At 41.4% G+C, this 22,097-nt stretch overlaps 6 protein-coding genes across 6 annotated transcripts; all 6 read left to right on the top strand.

Annotated features, from left to right (window-relative positions):
- Window positions 1-136: 136 nt before the first annotated feature.
- Window positions 137-1,686, top strand: LOC115764189. The gene is made up of 2 exons (XM_030707075.1): window positions 137-782; window positions 1,277-1,686. The coding sequence occupies exons 1-2, from the start codon at window positions 137-139 to the stop codon at window positions 1,603-1,605; spliced, it is 975 nt and encodes a 324-aa protein (XP_030562935.1). The 3' UTR covers window positions 1,606-1,686.
- A 2,673-nt stretch (window positions 1,687-4,359) lies between these two features.
- Window positions 4,360-5,432, top strand: LOC115764038. Its single transcript, XM_030706874.1, has 2 exons — window positions 4,360-4,713; window positions 4,779-5,432. The coding sequence occupies exons 1-2, from the start codon at window positions 4,452-4,454 to the stop codon at window positions 5,138-5,140; spliced, it is 624 nt and encodes a 207-aa protein (XP_030562734.1). The 5' UTR covers window positions 4,360-4,451; the 3' UTR covers window positions 5,141-5,432.
- Window positions 5,433-12,187: 6,755 nt separating this feature from the next.
- Window positions 12,188-13,196, top strand: LOC115764188. Its single transcript, XM_030707074.1, has 3 exons — window positions 12,188-12,429; window positions 12,522-12,727; window positions 12,811-13,196. Exons 1-3 carry the CDS (start codon window positions 12,188-12,190, stop codon window positions 13,194-13,196), a joined length of 834 nt encoding a protein of 277 aa, XP_030562934.1.
- A 1,534-nt stretch (window positions 13,197-14,730) lies between these two features.
- On the top strand, window positions 14,731-15,796 carry LOC115764037. Its single transcript, XM_030706873.1, has 3 exons — window positions 14,731-15,052; window positions 15,402-15,554; window positions 15,624-15,796. The coding sequence occupies exons 1-3, from the start codon at window positions 14,731-14,733 to the stop codon at window positions 15,794-15,796; spliced, it is 648 nt and encodes a 215-aa protein (XP_030562733.1).
- A 1,838-nt stretch (window positions 15,797-17,634) lies between these two features.
- Window positions 17,635-18,716, top strand: LOC115764186. The gene is made up of 2 exons (XM_030707073.1): window positions 17,635-17,956; window positions 18,202-18,716. The coding sequence occupies exons 1-2, from the start codon at window positions 17,635-17,637 to the stop codon at window positions 18,714-18,716; spliced, it is 837 nt and encodes a 278-aa protein (XP_030562933.1).
- Window positions 18,717-20,159: 1,443 nt separating this feature from the next.
- LOC115764036 (proline-rich extensin-like protein EPR1) lies at window positions 20,160-21,116 on the top strand. The gene is made up of 2 exons (XM_030706872.1): window positions 20,160-20,242; window positions 20,301-21,116. Exons 1-2 carry the CDS (start codon window positions 20,224-20,226, stop codon window positions 21,056-21,058), a joined length of 777 nt encoding a protein of 258 aa, XP_030562732.1. The 5' UTR covers window positions 20,160-20,223; the 3' UTR covers window positions 21,059-21,116.
- The last annotated feature ends 981 nt before the right edge of the window (window positions 21,117-22,097 follow it).

Raw genomic sequence — 22,097 nt, 5'->3', positions numbered from 1 at the left:
TTAAAGTCGCTCAACTAAAACAGTCGTAAAACCTTTCGAGAGTTTCTTCTTTAGAATTCAATCAAATCTGGAGACGTTGCCTTCAGTTCGATTCTAAACGGCGTGCGGCGTAGTTCGTGTGTGGAAGAAAAACAAAATGTGGCAGCAACAAATGTTGGTGTTGAGCGGTTTTTGGCTCCTGGCGCAGGCCGAGGGCGGCTTTAATCGCGGCGCGGCAAACAATGAGGCGCAGCTTCGAGTGAATCTCAATGCCTGGCAGCCATTGACGGGCGACAACAATTGGCTAATACTGCAGGCAACGACAGCAACAGACGTGCAACAACAGCAGAAGCAGCAACAACAACAGGGGCGACTTCCTGTCAATTACTACGCCTACAATCATCGGTATCAGGCGAGCGATTCGGCTGCCGCAAACGTTGCTGCCAGCGGAAATTACAAACAGGTGCGAGCGAATCTCAATGAGAGCCCCAGCTACGTGTGGGCCATAAGCCCCGCGCTGCGTCAGTTGTCGCAGGATGTGGCGGAAGTGAGAGCGCGCCCCGAGCCGGAAGTGCGCCAAGCTGACAGCTACGCGACTCTCACTAATGCACCTGATGAGGCCAACGAGGCCATTCTGGCAAGGCCCACGCCAACAGCTCTCCATATTAACAACTATTTGGCGGCATTCGAGCGAGCCGTGCTTAAGGTGCGCAACTTTTGTGACACTGTGCGTGAGATGATAAGCATGGAGGAGGCTGTGCCGGAGGAGGAGCAGGAGCCGCAGAAGCAGCAGACCGACCTAGGTAGGCCTCACTTCGTGCTTCTCAACAATATTTAGGTTTTTTTCTATAATCGCTCAGATTGTGAGAAGAGTATATAGATTTTGTGCGCTGTCCGTCCGCAAAAAATATAAACTAAAGATTTGAAACTTGCTTCAGATAAGGTATGAAAATTATGTGGCTAAGCCTGCAGTGGGCCTGGCAAGTCATGAAAATTTAAAAAAAGCCTTATTTATAATATTGCGAATAAGGAAACGTGCTCAAAATTGTAGAAAATGTAAGTCCAAAAGGTTCAAGTTTGGGATGAAAGCAACTCGATATATCAAATCGTGCCTGCCTTAGTCTATTATTGGATATTGGAAGAGCACTGCGCAGTCGGCTATACCCGACTGCAACACTTTTCGCTGTGTTTTTTTTTCGGCGCTGATGGACGCTGCTTAGGAGTCTGTTTGTGCGCTTGGACGCTCAAAGGCCCAGCCACTTAATTAACTGAAAACCTGTGACGCTTTTCCTTGCAGATGCCGAGTCCAGCAAATTAGCAGAAGCAGCAACAACATCAAAGGAAGTTCAAGGCCGACACAATCGGCTGACTGAGAGCTATCAGGGCCGCAAGCTGAAGAAATTGAAGAAGAAAATTCAGAAGCTGCTGCTGCCGCTGCTCATTGCGTACAAACTAAAGTTTCTGACACTGATACCCGTTCTAATTGGCGGCCTCGTCCTGCTGGTGGGCACCACCGGGCTGGCTGGCTTCTTCTTTGCCCTGTTTACGGCCGTAATGAGCCTCAAGTCATCAACAGGTGGCGGTGGTGGGCATTCCAGCAAAGCGATTCTATTAAAGAAAATTTAGAGGCCAACAGCGTTTGATTTAAGATTTAGTTCCAATTTCCTCTAATTAGGGCCCGGCCCTCGCCGCTGGGCCTCAGTTTAAGCAGGCAGTTAAAAGGCCAAAACGGAGATGGGCTTTATTGATAATACACTGAAATTAAGTAATATCAACAAAGCGGTCGCAATAGACAAGTTTCTTAGCTTCACGAAGTTTCTATACCCTTATATTGGTTCAAATTGAATTGAGCTATAATTATTTATTTATATTTTTAAGACGTTTGTTTAAGACAATAAAAGACAATAAATTGTGCATTTAATTGTGTGCAGTGTATTAAGTAATTAGGCTATTCGGTATATTTTTGGTCAAACAAAAGCGCGGTCACACTCTAAATAAATCTAATAAATTTTTTGAAGGCAATTCCCACAGAACCTCAAAAAGAAAATATTTACAAATGCAAAGTTAACAAAAGTGAGCTAATATTTTATTATTTTTTTTTTAGAAAATTCCATTTTTGCAGCTTATTTAATTTTTCATGTTATTTGTTGGTGCAGCAAAGTGAGAATAAATTTCTAATTTAGCTATAATATTTCCAAAAGCATAATTATTAAATTTGCATAATTTTTTTTTTATTATTATAAAATGTATTTCCTCTTTTCCCTGTTTCTTCGAATTTATATTTAATATTTTGTTTTTATTAACTTTTCGGCTTAAAGTAACAAATTTAATTTCTCTCGAGTAAGCCCTGCCCAGCAAACTAACTATATCTCAACTTGGTTAGGGTGTTATCAGCAGCAACATTAACAACAACAACAACAACAACAACAACAACAACAAGAACAACAACAACAACAATAGTAACAACAATAGCAACAACCGGATGCCAGAAAATCGCATTAACACTCAAATGACGTTATAAGCCTGGCTGAGTTGCGCCAAAGTCTGGTCATGATATGTGACGACAGCAGCGCGTTTGACGTTTGAGACTGAGTTTTTTAATATGCGTGGGCAGACCCTAAAAAACAGTTAACCGTTAGATGCGGTACATGGCACTACGCTGAGGCGCACTCCAGTACTTCGACAGCCAATTGAAATTGTCTTCGCCACGTTTTTGTTCGCACTTGAACGGCATTTAGTTCCGTTTACAAAACACATCAAACACACACAATTTTCATTTTCATTTTCATTTTCATTTAGTTTTCTCGTAAGCCTGCGCTTAATATGGCTTTTTATGGCCGGCTTTTCACAATAATTATGCCAATTAAAATGTGTCCTCTGGCCCATTGTAATTTATTCAGCGCATATTTTCCACATAAACAAATTAGCTTCTACACTCAAAATAATTGTTGTTAAGAGAAATTGTTTTCAGAATAATTATCGTTTAATAAGAAATTTAGAAATTGCACTTGTTTCACAAGGAAAAGAAATATGAGGAATGGAAAATGGAATAATTTTCTAAAATGCATAAAAATTCGCTTTTCTAAAATTTAGAGCCATCTTTTTTTTTTGAGTGTATAAAATTGATGTACTTGGTAAATATTTTCACGGCGTATGCCTTGAATAATATTTTCATCAAGCTTCGGATTTTCGCATAATATTAGACAAATAATTAATAAGCGTAATTTAATTACGCAAATTTGCAACAGAAAATTAAGTTGATTTAGTTTGCGAATTTTTGTTGCTTGTAATTGGCGACAGGTTTAATAATATTATGTATTTAAATAGTATTTAGCGCTTAAAACATGTTTTTCGCCTCATAAATAAAAGTCGCTTTGACCCTTGAGTAGGCGACGGGTGTTGGCAAGGGAGTTGGCGGGAGGCGTGTCAGCAGCTGGCATTTCTCCACGGTTTAGAAATGGAAAAATGTAGTTGCAAGTGTGTGCATGTGTGTGCGTGTGTGTGCGTGTATGTGTGTGTGCAGCTAAAATGGCAAGTGAACCGCAACGCGCCAACGTTAATAAAGAGTTTTTACTTGTTGATGCCATGGTAATAACACGGCTAACAACAAATACAACAACAAATGCAACAACAACAACAATAGCAACAACAACTGTAAAATCGTTTATTAAAGTAGGGAAAACTTAACGTGTGCGTTCACGCTCAAGTAAAACTGAATCGAAAACCAGAACAGAAGAAAGCAAAAGAAACAAGTAAGAGTGCTCGAATCGAATGACAGACTAACAGATACCCTAAACCAATATTCCCATACAAACCATAAAATGCATACAAGAACTCAATGCCTCGACTGTGCTTCTTCTTGTCTCAGCAACATACATTGGGATATGGGAACTTGGATAACTTCGGTGCTTAGAGTCCGATTGAGAAAGGGCACAGAAAAGGTTATGTCTCCAAGGAAAAGGCATGTCTTGAAAGGGTGCATATATCCAGATAGTTTCTGGCTATATTTAAAAATCGTAAAGGAATAAGAACTAAGTCGCAAAATTCCAACAATTATTGTAGATATATGAATGCTATACAAGAACGTACAAACAGATAAAGTTAAGCATCGATATTTATCGATTACCGAATTAAGAAAGATTGACAACAGGAATCCAAATCTTAAGAGTCTAGCTCGCACAGTCTTTATAGTCATACCCGGCTGCATCGACTCGGCTCGTCTACTCATCAACATACCCATTATTTAAACATTATCAATGGGTATGTGGTGTATACAAAATAGAACAAAGCACAGCAGCAACAGCAATCGGGGGCTATTAGCCACTTGGCCAGAACTGCAGCCACGTCCAAATGCATTCGAGTGCAACGAGGCACTGTGCGGGCGCATTAGCCAGCTACTTAGTTAGTTCCATCGGCTAGTTAGTTAACTTAGTTGCCTAAGCGAAGCGCTGCTGTGTAGAACTATATGCGGAATGCACTTGACTAAGCTACTACTCTGCATATCCTGCCTCATGAGTCTGGGCGAGGCGCACAGCCTGCCGCCAGCGGTGCAACTGGGCGGTGCAATAGTCGCTGCCGTCGAACAGGATGCCGAGCAGGAGGCCGAACAGGAGGCAGCCGCCACGGCGGAGCAGCGCTGGCTGCCGCTGGCCGAGCAGCAGCTGCGGCAGCTGCTCAGTAGCGAGCTCAGCGTGGAGCAGCTGGCCAAGCTGCTGGACAACTGGACAACCGAAGGTAGGCAGCAGCAGAAGATGACCTCAATTTCCGCAGCCACAATTAATGCTTCCATTCGCTTTCAGCTCGCGGCAAGCAGCACAAACAGAAGAAGCTGCTGAAGATGCTTTACCCGCTGCTGGGCGCCGCTGTGCTGGCCAAGTTAATACTGTTGCCCTTGATCTTGAAATGGCTGACGGCGCTCTCGGCCTCATCATTTGTCATGGGCAAAATAGCTCTGGCTGCCGCCGGCCTGTTGGCCTTGAAATCCATCATGAGTCCCACACACGAACGTCTAGAGATTGTGCACGCCTCGGCGCCGGCGCTGAAAAGCTATCATGGGGATCTCTCCTCGAGTGGCACCAGCTGGATGCCAATTAGACAGCATTACATACCGCTGGGCGTGGCCAAGGCGCAGGCTAACTTTGACAACAAGCCTTTTTTATAGACAAAGTCTTGTGTCAGATGCAGTCTTATGTAAGTTAGTAAGTATTAGCCGAGTCTTAATCGAGTCTATGTGAGTCTTAGCCAAGTTTTAGTAAGTCTTAGCCGAATCTTAATAAGTTTTATCAGCTAAGCCTAACAGCTTTAAGCTTGAAATTAAAATATTTTATTATTTTATTTACAATGAATCGCAAAAGAATATAAAAAGTAATAAATTAATTCAAATGGGGCTTGAACCTTTTTCTTAACCACGAACTGCTTAGTTGGATAAAAAAGAAGTCGAAGCTTAAACGAAGCATGTTTTCTTTTTTTCTCAACAACTATTAACCTTGTGACATTGCTTATCATAAAGAAATTAAATAAAATGGTAATTAAATTAATAAACAACATTTTGATATAATTTATGATAATTGAAAAAGATCTAGCACTTAGACGAAGTAAGGCTTGCACCCTAGTCGCGGTTCACAGAGGTATTTAGCCCTTAGCCAAGTTACAGAAAAAGTTTGGCTTGTCTTTGCCAATAGGCCGAAATAAAGCCATAAAACTTCAGCGGCGTCTGCCTCCGTTCACAATTAATTAGCACATGCACGAGTTGGGCCCGGGCAAATGGTGTTACGTGGACCCAAAGTCAGGTCGAACAATGCGGCAATGCGTCAATGCTTCAATGCGTGCACAGAGCCGTTATGCATAAAAACGGTTTATTGCGCATGCGCGACGACTTGGCCAAGACGCGGCGGCCTCGACCAAGACGAACTTCCGCAAATGCCGTGTTGCAATCCAAGTAAACGAGGGGCTTATGTAAAAGCCAAGCAGAGTCAATAAACAGGTCGTCACAAATCAATCAGCATGCAGCAGATGCAGTCAACAACAACGTCTTGGGTGGCGAGGGCTACCAGCAGAGTTTTTACCTACAACCACACCTGACTTACTCTGTAGCTAATTACTTTATGTAAGCACTGGAGAGAAGCAAAAAAATAAATAAAAACGGAGAAGAAGAACTGAAAGTTATTCAACATACTACCGAGAATGCCCCCACGAGTCATGGACTGTGGCTATACGTAGCTGCGGCTGGGACGGCCTCAGCTTGCGCCACACACAAGTGAAAGTTGTAGGGCGCACAGTTTATGGTAAAAACACACGCACACACACACACACACACACACACTTGCGAACTCGCACACTCAAAGCCAAACACAATTGCAGGCTTTTTAACACCGACAACAAAGTCGCATGCTAGCCGCATATCTAAAAAATCGATCAACAAAGCGTCGCCTCTGTCTTGGCCGCATCTTCTTTCTAGGTAACAAAACAAGTAGAGTGCTCTAGTCGATATTAGGCTCGATTTGATGATACCCTGTTCTGCTTGTATTGGAGAAATTATTTCTAAATAAAGTCTCTCTCATCACAGAATAACTCTGTACGATCACGACAACCTGAATTTCTTATTAAGTTAAAATCGATATTTATCGAAATTGTATTCAGCAGCGATAAATAGTCTTTTTTAAGCAATTAATCTATTGCTAATGGACAAGAGGGTCCTAAATATTTTGTGCTAATGTATGAAACAGGGAGGTGGAAACTTCTCCGATATATTTGCTTGATCAGAGGGAATAACTGAATTCTAGATACATGTCCCTCCGTGTAAACAAATCGATCGTAGCAACTTAAAAAGATACTTCATATCTTATACACAGAGTCTTGTATGTTTTGGATATCTTCTCCCTTTTCTGTTTTATCGATAAAAATCGATTTTAAGGCTTTTTTTAACATAACCACGTACATTCTCGTATTTTATATGCAGATTACAAGCATTTAACTTTGATTAAGATGAAGAGCTTTGCCAGCATAGCAAGAGACGTCTGTTACAAGTTTCCTGAATCAATCAGAATACCCTCAGCTGAAAATAGCAAAAAATGTTGATAGTTAAGCTACAGGCGGGTGCTGTCGACGCTTGGAGCTTTATCGTCACATCTCAGTCTGTTGGGTTGACAACATTCTCGGTGTAGTGAATGCTGGACGCTTCGATGAGTGCGCAATGTTTGCGACTCTCACGAGATTACCTAACCAGACCATTTAGCATAGATGCCACACGAACGAGCAAGAGGAAAACAAAAACTCTAACTTCGGCTTGAAGTATTTGTTGTTTGAGCATTTGTGTCATCAATTTCACTTTCTTTGAGGCTTAAGTTAAACAACGCATTGCCATTGTGTGCTGGGCCCGTGCTGGGCCCTTGGCCTGGCCCTGTGAAAGCGTGTGCGCTCCCACAGGCGCACAATTTATAGATTTGGTCAGGAAATGTGCGCACATTGGGTTTGGGGCCAATTGCTTAACCAACATTTGGCCACAATGTCAGCGGCAAAGTGTATTGAATTTGTTTGGCTGTTCGGGCAAAGTGCCCATGAATTTTTCAATAGCCCAAACCCTAAAAAAAAAAAGGTCTGCTCCATGCAAGAAGTTAACGCTGCACTTTCTCAGACAGCGACGTCTACGCACAATATTGACAATTCATATTTGCGCAAATGAAAAGAAAATCAATTTCACCTCTCGGTATTTACGCGTTTAACCCAAAAACGTACCAAAACTCTGCTTCTTTTTCTGTTTTTTTTTTCTCTCTCGCTACTTTTAGCTTTTTTCTTTTTTTATATGATAGCGGGCGTTGAAGGAGCCACACCTTTTACCTAATATAGTAGCAGTTTCTTATGTGGGTGAATGCTTATTATAAAAGGTAAACATTGAAGCTGAGTAGAGTAGAGTTTCAAGGAAACATGTGATGTAAACTGGGAGCAAATTGAATGTACATTATCAATCATCTAACTTATTGGCATTGCATAAACATTTATTTGCCAAGCCAGGAAAAATTCTTAACAGTGTTTGCAAATGTACAGATAGAAATTATATCAAGCATTATAGAAATCCGTTTTATAACAAATAAAGCATTTTTATATATATATTTATAACAGTTCTGTATATGATTATAATTATAGTCGTCAATATTTTAAAACAAATATTGTTTTAATGTATATTGTTTAATCGATTATTATAATATACATATATAATCAATACAGAGGTATTTTTCTAAAATTATTAATCATCAAAATAAATATATGAAACAGATTTTGGCGACCTCTTCTGATTGTTTGTTCCCCAAATGACACGATATATAATATATAAATATTTATCATCATAAAAATAGGTGCTAAAATCAGAAGCTCAAAGATTATAAGTTATGACAAATAAGAACATATGCCTGTTATTCGCCTACCTCTCTTCCTCGTGCCCTGTATTTTTGGTATGCCAAAATTTGTATATGTATTTGTTTTGTATGCATGCAAACACGCAAATGGGTCAATAGAACGCACGCTGACTGCCTTCAGACAGCCTGCGCAGCGTTGCCAACTTCAGCTGTAAACTGTGTCCGGCTAATTCCAAAAGTAAACGTGGCAACAACAACAATAACGTCTACAGCATAGCCATTGCTTGACTAGCAGGTTACCCTTTATGCTAAAAATCAAAATGAACTATCTCCATTTGCTAGCTGAATATAATTTACACAGGGTATTTTATGGCTATTAACTTGCCTATAAAATTGACTTACTATTTCTCAGATTTATTTAAGGAAACTCTAAATTATTTATTATGGATTAATATATTTTATATACATAGTTCAATATCTATATAATATATATAATATAAATAAAAATTTAAACAGTTAGCTCTGTTCGGGCCTTATTTGTCTTTATCCTACTCGCACGCTCCGACTACAGGGTATTTTTAATGCGACTTACACGAAGCTGACCGCACCCACGACGAAAGTATGCGGGCCAATTTGTTTATGGTCACTTGTTGTGGCTAATTGAGTGACGCGAGTCAACAAATTGCACACGATATGAGGCTTATGAATTTTGTATATGCACAACAATATATACTATATAGAAATTTCTGGCTGACAGATTTGGCAAGGGCCGCGTTAAGGCCTTTGTTGGCCTGCGTCGATGAGAGTAAAAGGGTTAGCAACAGCTGTCAAAAGCTGTGCTGGCCAAAAAAGAGAAATTTATATATATGATTGGCGTTAAGAAATCCCATTTGATTTGACATTTAACTGAACAATTGATAACTACGTTATGCACAATATACATTTTGTCATACCCTAAACCCATTTCAAGTGAATAAAGAGGGTAGAATGCTTTTGTGTAAATGTTTTGTAACAGATAGAAGGAAACAGAAAAAGATAATTGCAGAAGCGAGAGACTTGAAGTTTTAAATATGTGTTCTCGCAGTTCGATTTTATTATATCTTCTATAATTCCTTTCTTCTTCTTTATATAAGCAAACTCTGCCTTAATATGCCCTATTTAGGCCCAACAAATTCAACTTTAAGCACCGAAGTTAATCAAGATGCACTTCCCATTAATAATGTAGGGCAAAGAGAAGAGGAAGCAAACGGTTTATGTATATACAGAAAGAAGCTCGGCTCGGAGTATGTCCTAGTCGAGCACTCCCGAATGGAGCACCTTTTTTTGGTTTACGCTGTTTTTGTTGTTGCGGCAGGAACCGGCGAAATCAGGTTTTTAGTGGCCATTGCAAATTGCAAAATTCACAAAAAATTACATAACTTTCACTCACGCTTAAACGACGTCAATGAATGAATGCGAAACTGGACCGCAAGCTAAGCAGCAGAGTGTATGAAAGGGGATGGTGGATAAGGGGGGGAGGGCTTGCGACAGGGGTCAGCCATTGGCAGTTGAGCTATCTCATCAATGAATGCGTGTAGAGCGGCTCAGGTGTGTGGCAACTGATGAAATATTTGGCGTGCCTCCAGCTGCAGCTATGCAAATGAGGCGCAACAGGTGAATCATTGGCCAAACCCGCGGCAAGCATGGGACTGTATATGAATATATATAGCATGGGGTATGCCTAGCGCACTTTCTTTTTAACGTTTACTCATGTTGCTGTAGTTGTTGCTGTCGGGTTTTAGGCAGCTAAAACAATAACCGAAAATAAAGGCGCGTCACTCATACGCAGCGTGTGACAAGCCGACGCCCGTGGGCTCAGCTAAGTCCACAGAGCAATAACAACAACAACAACAACAACATCATCATCAATAACAACAATAACAACAACAACTTCATTTAGTGTCGCATTTCGTTGTAATATAAATGAAAGTGAGTGAATTGAGACTTTTATGTTTTTTTGTTTATTTTTGGATTTTGTTTTTGAATGGCTCGGCTTTAATAAGGTTTAATAAAAAACAACAACAAATCAACAAAACGACAAAATACAAATTGTGCTATTTCGATTTTTTATTGACGGCATTTTGTCTGAAACTTGAAAGATTTAATTCATGTAGCTCTACGCCAGAGAAATGTCGGAATGTCTGCATGCGTGTGATCGCAAAAAACGTGACTGGGAAAACATTGATGATGAATCAGTTGAAAACGTGTTTGAGCGCATGTCAATTAAATATGCAAAAAAAAAAAAGGCTTTCAATCTTATGTGAATTAAGGCAGCTGTTAAATCAGAACTTAACAAATGCTAATTATTTCTAGAGATTCCGAAAATGTATTTCAAATTTGCGCATAGCATTAGCTAGTCTCAGGAGAGTTTAACCAGAATGGTTCTAAGTGTGACCAGGCGCTTCAAATCTTTCCCATTTACGTTTATTAACACCTATTTTGATTCAACTCAAGCAATTAGCAGTTGGTAATAAGTTCTAAGAGTATGTATCGAAAGCAGTCGATACTTTTTGATATTTTTTTAATCGAAGTATTTTTCAACCTTATTGAATTTAATCTTTAATATTTAATAAAATCTTGTATGCATACAAACGAGGAGTTGAAGCAAAGACAATAAAAACTTAATTTATATTGTCTTTAATTTAAGCGAGTGTGGAACTGTTGCAGCTGTATCCCCTGGATTTAATGAACATGGTAAATTCTGGTGATATTAGTTGAATATAAAAATAGAAAAGATGTCTGAATCTATTGCATGGCGCAAATTCCATTCAAGTATCTCAGCTCTGCCGACGTTAATCAATTATATCAGCTACCGAATTGCGTATAATTAGCACCTGGCCAAATCAGTATACACCTGCCATTGCAAAATGCCCCAAAGTAGTCACAGCCCTGATAACACGCCGATGATCATAAGAGGTGCTAAACAATCTTTCGCCACGGCAAAAGGGCAAACAGTAGATGACCCATTTCTGCGGAGCCCGCCCGTAAATGGCGCAGGCTCAAAATATGCAGCAACCGGATCAATAAATTAGCAAATATCTGAGTGTTACGCGAGTCGAATGAAAGCGGACGCCCAGCGAGAGATGGGCTAGCAGCAGGGCGTGTACTATATGCGAGATATATATGCCATAATTGCCCCGAGTCCATGCGGAGCCCCACAGCTACCGCCAATGATGCCAATTGTTTGCGCTCTTCGAGCGATCCAGCCAAGCGCTTCGCTCGCTCCACTGGCCAAGTCCAAGTACAAGTTTCTCTCCGACAAAAGCTGAGGCTGAAGCTGACGTCGCGGCTGACGTCGCGGCTGACGTCGACGTTGACGTCGACGCTGCCGAATAAAGCAGTCAGCGCGAGCAGCAGAAGAAATGAGCATATTCACTTAACAAACAAGTTGACTTTATTTTTTAGTGTTTTTTTTTTTCTTTCTTTTTCTTCTCTTTTTATGTTTTTGGGGGCATTGTTGTTGTTGTTGTTCCCTAGATTTATGCATGTGCTCAGTGCCTTTTTTTCGCGTCATTATTTTTTTTTTACCTTTTTTGGTAGCTTCCGCAGTTGACGGCAACTGCGACTGCGCCCTGGCTTGGCTTGGTTTTTTATTTAATTTACTTTAAAATTGTTTTGTAACGCCGCCGCCGTCGACGTCGGCTGCGCTGCAGCTGCCAGAAAAGCTGCCCAATATAAAAGGCTAGACGTTCGCAGAGCTAGGCATCAAATTCATCTCGAGCTCAGCAGCAGCAGCAGCAGCAGCAGCCAGTCAGCAGCTAAGGATTAAAACGCGTCGCGTGAAAATTTCTAAAGAAAACTAAACTCAATTCTCGAAAATGAAAGTGTTTTCCATTGCCTGTGTGTGCCTCTTGGCGGCCAGCTGTGCCTGGGCCGCGCCCGGTGTGCAAGATAGCCGCGTCGAAAGTGATAACACGCTCGGTCGGGCCGCCCGCTACTTGGGCGCCTGCTTTGAGAGCGATGACATGGCCACCTGTTTGGCGGTCAAGGGCATTACCGCATTGAATCGCGCCGCCAGGAGCAACAACATTGAGCTCATCAATGGCGTCACCTTCCAAAGGTGTGTGCGTGTGTGTGAAAGTGAACTTTAGTGAATGGAAATATTGTGCTTTTTCAATGCGAGCTGCGTTCTAAGTTGCGTTTCCGTTGCAGAGATCCCGCCAGCCCCGTGCAGCGCAGCGGCAAGTCCCTCAGCGAGCAGGACATCTACGCGGAGCTGCCACAGAATAATGAGGAGCGCAACAGCCGTTTGGTGGATCTGGCCATAAGCAGCGCCAGCGATTTCCTGAGCAGCCACAACTTGGAATTCAAATTGCCCGCCGAGACCACACAGCAGGTGGCACGTGCTTTGGATGAAGGTACTTTCCACACTCCCAACAATTTACAAGAGCTGCACGTACTACTTCTCTCTCCACTCTCCCTCTCTCCGCTCTATTTGCAGGCCGCGGCAAGATCAAGAAGATGATTGGACCCATCGCTCTGGCCATTGGCGCCAAGCTGTTCGCCGTCATACCGCTGGTGCTCGGCTTCTTGGCTCTGTTGACCTTCAAGGCTGTGGTCGTGGCCAAGATTGCCTTCTTCCTGGCCATACTTGTTGGCGGCTCGCGTCTGCTGAGCGGCTTTGGCAACAAGTTCGGCGGCGCCGGCATCGGCAGCTCTTATGGCGGCTACAACTCGAATGCCTGGTCTGCGCCCGCTAGCGCCGGCTGGAGCTCGGGCTCCTCCTCGGCGTATCCCTATGCGCGCAGCATCACCGCCGACAATGTCCAGGAGCTGGCCTATGCCGGCCAGCAGCCAGAGGAGCAGCAGCAGCAGGAGCAGCAGTAAGCCCTTAGCAAATGTGGCTGCATTTTGTGGCCAGAAATGTGCCTTTTTAATTCGAGAAAGAACTTAGCTTATAGTAATTTATTCGAGACGTGAAGCTGACGCGTAATTAACTGTTTAATTTATTTAATTAATTTCACATTACACAACACTGTACAAGCTGCAAGACACAACACTGTACAACACATCAGCTAAAGAGTCATGACAATAAAATCGATTTATAACTTAAACTTGGCCCAATCTTGGCGAGCATTTTGGCCTTTAATTGCAGCCCAGAACTGTGGCAAGACTTTCCCAGGCAACAACAACTGGTTGGTGTCACAAAATATAAGCATGTGCACGTGTATGTGTGTGTGTGCGTGTGTGTGCGTTTGACACTCGACACTTGCGACAACAAGTTTTTTGAGCATTAAAGAAAACTTTTGGCTAGTTCTCGAGCTGGCGCAGCACAAACAGCCCAATTGGATATAGAAATGTGTGTGTGTGTGTGTGTGTGTATACGAAATACATATTTTGGTTTTGGTTTTGGCAGATGCCACGCCTCATAACAGAAATATTCCATGCCTGGGCATGGGCATGGGGGCATGTTAATTGTCGACTTTCTACTTATGCGCATAAAAAAGCGATCGGTTCGAGATATTTGTTTATGCGTGCATGTGCGACAATTTAGCTTTCTATTGCGCAGATTTGTCAAAGATTTAGAAGCAATTGAAATAGAAAACGACGACAGACACTTGACTAAAAGAGAATGAAATCGAAAGCGGCGGTTGAAAGCGCGTCTCTAACTGGGCCAAAACGAGCATTAAGCCAGCTGCTGGCGCGGCATACCAAATATGGAGGGCCAACTGGCAGCTAATAATCGCGTTTAATGAAATTCAATGGCATGGCTAATGAGAGACCGACACGGCCGGGGGCCAGCCCAAGAATCTGTGGCACATCACCAAAATGGGAATCACGTTCCTTTGGGGCGTGGCTGTTGCATGCCAATTACGATCGGCTAACGGTGAGCACCGAGCACCTGCCCCTTTACCCAGCCCAAGCCCAAACACAATTGGGGCATTTGCTTATATAAAATATATATGCGCACAGACAAAAATAATATTCAAACCGTTCGGCGACTTCCCTTTCGTTTGCGTTGACACGTGGGACGTGCCCGAAAATATGGTCAAGAAATGTTTTTTTTTGTGGGTGCCGAATTGGCCATTGGTTTTGTGTCGAAGTAGCATACGCATAAAATTTGCATAAATTGTTGTTGTTGCTGTTGTTATTGTTTTTGTTGCAGCAGTGGTGCGTTTTGGCCCGCGATTTCTAGCCACCAAATCGGACGAAGCCGTAGCCGTCGGCACGCGTACCCATCGAAAAGGTATAAAACTGCGGGCTATTGCATTCAATTAATCACAAAGCAATTTCCATTCACAAAGCCAACAGCAGTGTGTGTGCGCTGAACGCTGTGCTTAGCCAAGGACTGTCCAATAAAAACCAAGAATAAATATTCCTTTTCCCAACCAAAAAACTAAACAATAAATACAATAAAAATATGTGCGCGAAATTCGTTTGTGTGGTGCTCGTGGCGAGCTTTGTGTGCTCTGGCGCTCTGGCCCTGCCCTCGCAGGACAGCAGCGAAAAGGATTTAGTGAATATGCTCAACCGGCTGGATAACGAGGAGTCGGTGCCCCTGTTCGGCGGACTGCGCATCGATCGCAGCGAAACGGGTCGCAGCTTCGGCTCGGCCAAGGGTCTCGAATCGTTCGAGGATCGCGCCGAACGCTATCTGGAAACGCATGAGCTGAATCTCGCGTTCTCCGGTGATGAGCAGGACGAGAATGCCGAGAATGTCTACAGCGGACGCGCCATGGAGGGTGAGTCACGTTTGCCGTTTGTCACATCTCGAGCATACAAAATCAGTTAACTTTCACTCGAGCTGTTCGCTTGTGCCAGGGCAACTTTGTTGCCACAGCGATTGACAGTCGATTTGCTGTTGCAAGCACTTGTGGCAGCTGCCACGGCCCCCAGCTTGCTGCCACAGGAAATTGCGCATACGCCTCGTGCACCCAAGTGCTGGCTGACTGATTTTTTCGACTCGCGTTGCATACTTTGTGGCCGCGCCTGAAGGCAACACTTCAGCCGGCTGGCTTTGCATACTTTTGCGCCGCATTCCTAATAACAATTCGGTTTCCAATTTCGCCCTTCTTCTCCACACACACACAGAATCGCGCAGCAAGCGCATGAAGAAAATGCTGCTGCCACTGCTGTTGATTTTGAAACTGAAGAAGGCGGTCGTTGTCAAGATCATGTTCACCATCATCAAGTTCATCTCGCTGAAGGCTCTGGCCATCTCCTTCCTTGCCCTCATTCTGGCTGGTAAGTGTCTGGCAACGGGCATATTTCAAGTGGGCTTGAAATTTATGAACCTCTATCTGTTTGTTGCAGGTGCCACCTTCTTCAAGGATCTGTTGGCCAAGAAGAAGGATCACATCACCACCGCCTACATCACCGGCAGCCCCCTGAACGCCGAGATTGTGCACTCCGACTGGAACCGCAACGGTCAGGCCAGCGCCGCCGACTTGGCCTATAACCATTACGGTCTGGCTCAGCCCTTCTAAGCTGCCAAGCAACACAGTTAGCTGCCTTCCATTTCCACTTCCCCTTACCCTCTCACTCTCACCCTAAAACTTTCCATTCTACTGCCCATTTTCCTCGCCTTCCTTAACCCTATTTTCTACCCCTCTCAAGAGACTTAAACTTCCACATGGCTAAATTCGTTGTAGTGTTGTAGTCAATAATTATTTAGTTGTACTTAGTTAGTTAGCTGCGACATACCAAAAAAAAAAAAAGAGAAAAAAAAAGAAAACTTTAAGAAGAGAAAAAACATAACTTATAAAAATCAACGATGACAACCGAACATCAATGACGACTTGGTTAGCTCAGGATAACGCACACGGATCACACACATAATGCTTGCGCCATATTTATTGCACAATCAAACATGCTCTCTAATCAGACATGCAGCTCAGGTTCATAAATGAATGTTAATTGAAAACTAAGAAAAAAAGCACAAAAAAAATCACAAGAAAAGAAAACGATATGTTAGCAAGAAATTCTTATGTCTGCTAAAGAGTTTACTTACTAAGTATTTATTTATAATAATTTATAGCAATTGAATAAAAATGATTCATGAAATGCAACTTATTTGCCCGATAATCAGGGCGGGAATAAAATATGTCTTAAAGCTCAAAGTAGTCAGAACTAAAATGAAGAGAATATTCATTTGAACAACAAATATTGTTTGCAAGTCAGTTGCCAAAACGCTTGCAACAAAACAATGCAACAATTGGTATCTAACAATGTTGTTTAATGCATTGGGGCTGATGAAATTTCTAATGCATAGTAAGCAGATATACCCAACTAAGTGACACGATTTCGCTTAACAATAAAAAGCAGCCAGTCTTTTAGGACTTTAAATTTTCTACATTACACTTTCAATATTTTATTGATATGTGATTTTCCTGAAGTCATTTTGGAATATAAATTTTCTCAGTATTCTTTTGTCAAATATTGTTGTAATTATATTTAATGTCATCACTTTAATTATTATTTATCATTTGGCATTTGTCAATCATCATTTAATATTAATTGTATACTATTCATTATATAATATTCGTTATTTATCATTTATCATTCATCATTCATTATTTATCATTATTAATATTCATTATTTATCATATATTACTCATTATTTATCATATCTCATTTGTCTGTTATCTGTTATGATTTATTATTCATTATTATTATCATTATCATTGTCATTAGCATCATCATTATCATTATCACAATAATTATCATCATTATGAGTATGAGCACACGCCTGACGAGAGAGTCAACACTTGACGATTCCAGCTACCAAACACAGACAAATTAAAATGATATTAGCTAAAATACAGCCCAATTAGTTAGCTGATCCAACTTGGCTAAAAGAGACATTGTATGTTCCTAGTTATAAAATAATGAATGTACTTTGTTCGAGGCACGCGACTTTTAGCTACCCCATAATTATGTAGGTATTTGTGAGTTTTCATTTTAGCTCAGAAAATTCATTAAGATGGGGGCAGACTCTCCTCAGAGAGGGTTTTAGTGACAAAAATTAGCCGCACGTTGCGCTACGCTGAGCGTTGTGGCAGAGAGAGGAAAGCGAAAGTGCCGCCCAGTTGGCCAGTTGCCCAGTTAGTTGGACGCAGTTGAACGACTCTGGGAAGAATTTCGACCACAAATCGTGGGGTAATTAGAAAAAGTCCAAGACAGCGGGCAAACCAAACGCGGCAATGACTTTTGGGTGCTGTGCGTAGTGAAAGGGAAATGGGTATAAAAGGCAAAACCATAAAAATGAGCTGCTGCAGTCGCTCAAGAGTTCCACAAATCATTGGACATACCATAGCCAAACAGCATGTTGTTGCTCAAGACCTTGGAGTATTTGTTTTATCTGGCCTGGTTCTGTTTCCTATGCAAATATGCCGAAGCCGCAAGCGTACAGCCCACAGCAGCGGCGCCCCAACTGCAAATGGAGTCGCTGCCATCAACCCAAAAGCATCCAACGATGAGTCTAAATGAGTGTGAGACAACCACATTCAGTTGGATGTGCCTGAAAATCGAGTTTGTGAAGATCATGGAACGTCTGGCCGAGCAGCAGGAGCTGAAACTTCTGCCGGGCGTGAGTGTGGTCAAGGATGAGAATGCCACAGAGCTAAAAACTTCCGAACTAATGGCTGGTAAGTTAAGTCTTAGCTTGTAATGAGACGAACAGAAACAATATAATATAGTAGTCAGATTTGATATGCTATTGCTAATATATTAGCAGAATATAACAGACCTAAATGACTGAGAAGAATTTAAGAATACATATTAAGAAAACATCTATTTCTATCCATTATTCATTTCGTGGCAAATTTATGCTGTATATTAAATTTAGATTTTGCTATTAAGAATGTTCTTCCAATCATTTCTATTTCCACAGAGGTTGCACGCAGCTATCCCAGCGATCCGCATACGCGTCTCAATGGTTATATTATGGCCAAGTTGGAGAATCTGTTGAAGACGCGCGTGCTGCGCTTTCGTCTGCTGGACGAGACGAGTCTCGAGGAGGGACGCAAGCACAAGTTTGGCAAGAAGGGCGGCATGGAGGCGCTACTGGCAGTTGGCCTCATGATGAAGGGCATGATGATGGCACTGGGCATGGGCGCGATTGCCATGATGGCCGGCAAGGCGTTGATGACGGCGCTGATGGCGCTAACGCTCAGCGGTGTGCTTGGCCTGAAGAGCTTGGCCGGCGGCGGCAAGTCCACAACCTATGAGATTGTGGCCAAGCCCGTCTACACGTCCAGCCACTCGCATTCGGTTAGCCACGAGGATGGGCATGCCCACAGTCCACACTTTGCGGCCGCAGCTGGCGGCAGCGGCAGCGGCTATGGCTATGGCGGCTATGCGCGTTCGCTCCACCTGCAGCAGCCCAGCCAGCTGCAGGCGTTGTGATTTAAATATTTATATTAATTATTTATAATATTTATCAAAATATTTATTGTATTTAACTGAATTGAAACACGAAAAAAACAAATAACAAATGATTAACAAGAAACAAATGAAAAGTCATTTATCATTTTTTTTTTATCAAGAACCGAAACTGAAAAAAACCTGAGAAATCCAAAGCGAAACAAGTTTTGATTGATGTACAATAAAATATATTTATACATATTTATCTCAATAAATATATATATATATACATATATATATATATATATATATATATATATATAGCTAATGGGGTCGGACACATAATATAAATTTATATATATTTATCTTAATATATTTAAAATGAATATATATAGATGTCTTAGCCACATTTCGTGCAACACTAAAGCAACCCTCTGTGAAAGGAATTTCTACTCGTTAGTGCGACAAATCGATGCCTCTAATTCAATTCGATTTAAGTAGCAGCCGCATTATTTTATTATATTTGGTTTCCATCAGACCCATTGCCGTTCTTGCTTTCAAATGTTTAAGTCGCTGCTCTGCACGTATTTGCTTCACATGCTTCTAGTCCTTGCCAATGGCGACGAAGGTGAGCATACAGGTAAAAACTGAGGAAAACAACGTTTATCGTGCTCAAATACTGTATGTTGTTTTCAGTTTGCGATGACATGGGCCTCTGCTTAAATAACTGCGGAGTGGAAATTGATAGCGCGACGCCCTGTCCAGCCGATACGAAATGTTGTTTGGGATTTCGATAATGCTAATATAATATATATATATATATATATATTATAAATACGTGCTGTGGGATATATCATATGTTTATCGAAAATAAAATCCAAATGAGCTTCTATACACAAATGGTTTTTCTTAAATTACAATTTTGTAATGAGAGGCAGTCTATTAATCAAATTAGCCACGCTCTAATGGAAATAGAAAGTGTTTCAGCCTGAGCTACATATTTGAACAATTTCCATCTCATGTACAATAACCGGATCTAGTTTTAAACTCCCAAGATATAAAGTACAATCGCGTACAATATCGAGGAATATTTGATATACCGTCGTAGGACAAGAATTTTAACGCTTCAAATTTCAAAATTTTTTGTAAAGTACAAGAAAAATCGAACGTGTCAGCAAGTCCCATAAGAATGTTGCATACATATTGCATATATCTATAAAATATACCAGATGACAAATTTAAACTTAAATTAATTGAATTAAAGTTCACAATATCTGGATTCAGTTTTCTACACAATATTTTAGTTGTCTGCTGCAATATTATTTATAAATGAATCAATTATTCAATTTTTAGGATAGTGTGACAATTTCATTAACAGATTTAAAGCGGTCAATAGACCGTAGAATATAGTTCTGCACGTGTGAATGTTAAATTAGCGAATTCACATTTGTTTAGTTTCTCTTCTAACCTAATTTAAGGCAAGTTTGATTTTTGTCATAAAAGGCGCAGAACAGACATGGGAAGATCAGTTGTTTCATAGCCCAGTACAATGAAGGCGCATTACAGTGGTAAGAAATAGGGAAATGCCTAGTTGAAATTGTCGAGTAACTAGCATTCGCTTTGCAGTTGTATTCCTGGTGCTATGCACAGCCTGGACTTGCACGGCAAATCCGACAGTTGTTCCGGCTAAGTTGAATGCAACGGCGACAGGCAAAACGGAGTCCATTACGTTGGAGGTGTTGGTAGAGCAGGATCCAGAGTCAAAGCAAGCACCTATAACAATCGAGGAACTAGAAGACGAACTGTCTAGGGAGCTGGATTACGACAATGAAATAGAGCCAGAGCCAGAGATTCGTCCGACCAAGAGACCCAAACGCCCTCAGGCACAAAACAAACGGCCGACTCCCCATCATCATCATCATCAGCATCCACAGCCGATGTCCGATCCCATGCCATATTACGCCGCACCAGCTCCGATGCCATATTCCATGCCATACCCCATGACATATTCGACGCCATATTCACAGTGCCCGTACAACCAGCCGCCGTTTTCGCCTTATCCAGCGCCTATGTATCCACCGCCATATCCATTCCCGGGCTACAGTCCGAATCCATATCCCTTCGCTCAACCCACCGGCTTGAAGTCGGTGGCGGATCCCACGGACACCACAGAAGTAGTTAACGTGGAAGAACTGCTTAAGTTTGCCAAGTTCTGGAATAGTAAAGCCGCAGCTGCTAATACTACTACTACAGTGGTCAATACTACCGTTGCCACAAAGCCACCAAAGCGCTTCCTTATCAAGAACTGGATTAGAAACAAGATAAACAGTAAAACAACAACCACTACCACTACCACAACAACCACGCCTGCGCCGGCGGCTTAGAGCTTCTCCATTACAAGGGAAAATTTCCATAGAACAAACCCCTGCTTATCATTCTATCAATATGCACCAAGCCTATTTATTTATTTATTTATTTATGATTATATACAAATAAAGAAAATTAATTACACTAGAGAATACGTTTGCTCGTCGATAGATTTCTGATAATATCCCTTACTTTGTTGTGTATATGAATATTGTCAATATTTTAGGAAAATCTAACAAAAATTGTTTTGAATGAAATGGAAATTTGTTATGGATCTACATAGGATAAAATTCTAAAGTAAGGAAGTAAGAGGTTTTAGTCGGGAGCTCCCGACTAGGGTATACCTCTTCCCTTCTGAACCCTCTTCTTCCAACATCAAATGAATATTTATATTCTATTTTAGAAGCTTTATGTCAAGTTTGGTGACTCTAGCTCTTATTATTTACCAAAATTGCCCAAAAAACAGGATATCGATATCGATTTTTATCGATTGCTTGGAAACGGAGTAAGTTATCGATTTTCGGAAACAAACTCGATCTACGCAGGCACTAGGAGCATCTACATCTAAAATTTCAAGTCTCTAGCTCTTATAGGTTCAGAGATCCTTGCGTTCATACATACGGACGGACGGACGGACAGACAGACGGACATGGCTAGATCGACTCGGCTATTGATGCTGATCAAGAATATATATACTTTATGGGGTCGGAGATGCTTCCTTCTGCCTGTTACCCTGCCTGTTACAATACAATATACCCTTGTACCCATTTTTAATGGGTTCAGGGTATAAAAATATTTATACAAATTATTAAAAACCAAAAAGAATTTAGAAACCCTTTCCAGCACCTGTTATACATATTTTCTTAATAAAAAAATACTTTTTTTTTGGTTGAAAATAAATAATAATTTTGCGACGTCACAACGAATAATTAGTTCACTTTCCTTTGTGCTAACTTTGCAGTTTTGCCAATTTCTCTGGCCATATTAGCAGCTGCTCTTGCTTATTTGTTTAACAGTTAGCGAATTAGACTTTTAAAGTTTATTAATCAATAGGTT

This window comes from Drosophila novamexicana, unplaced genomic scaffold (assembly GCF_003285875.2).
Source record: "Drosophila novamexicana strain 15010-1031.04,08,12 unplaced genomic scaffold, DnovRS2.1 tig00000817-arrow-arrow-pilon, whole genome shotgun sequence".
NCBI lineage: Eukaryota > Metazoa > Arthropoda > Insecta > Diptera > Drosophilidae > Drosophila > Drosophila novamexicana.
Note: the sequence above shows the minus strand (reverse complement) of the source record. Positions and strands in the feature narration are given on the sequence as shown.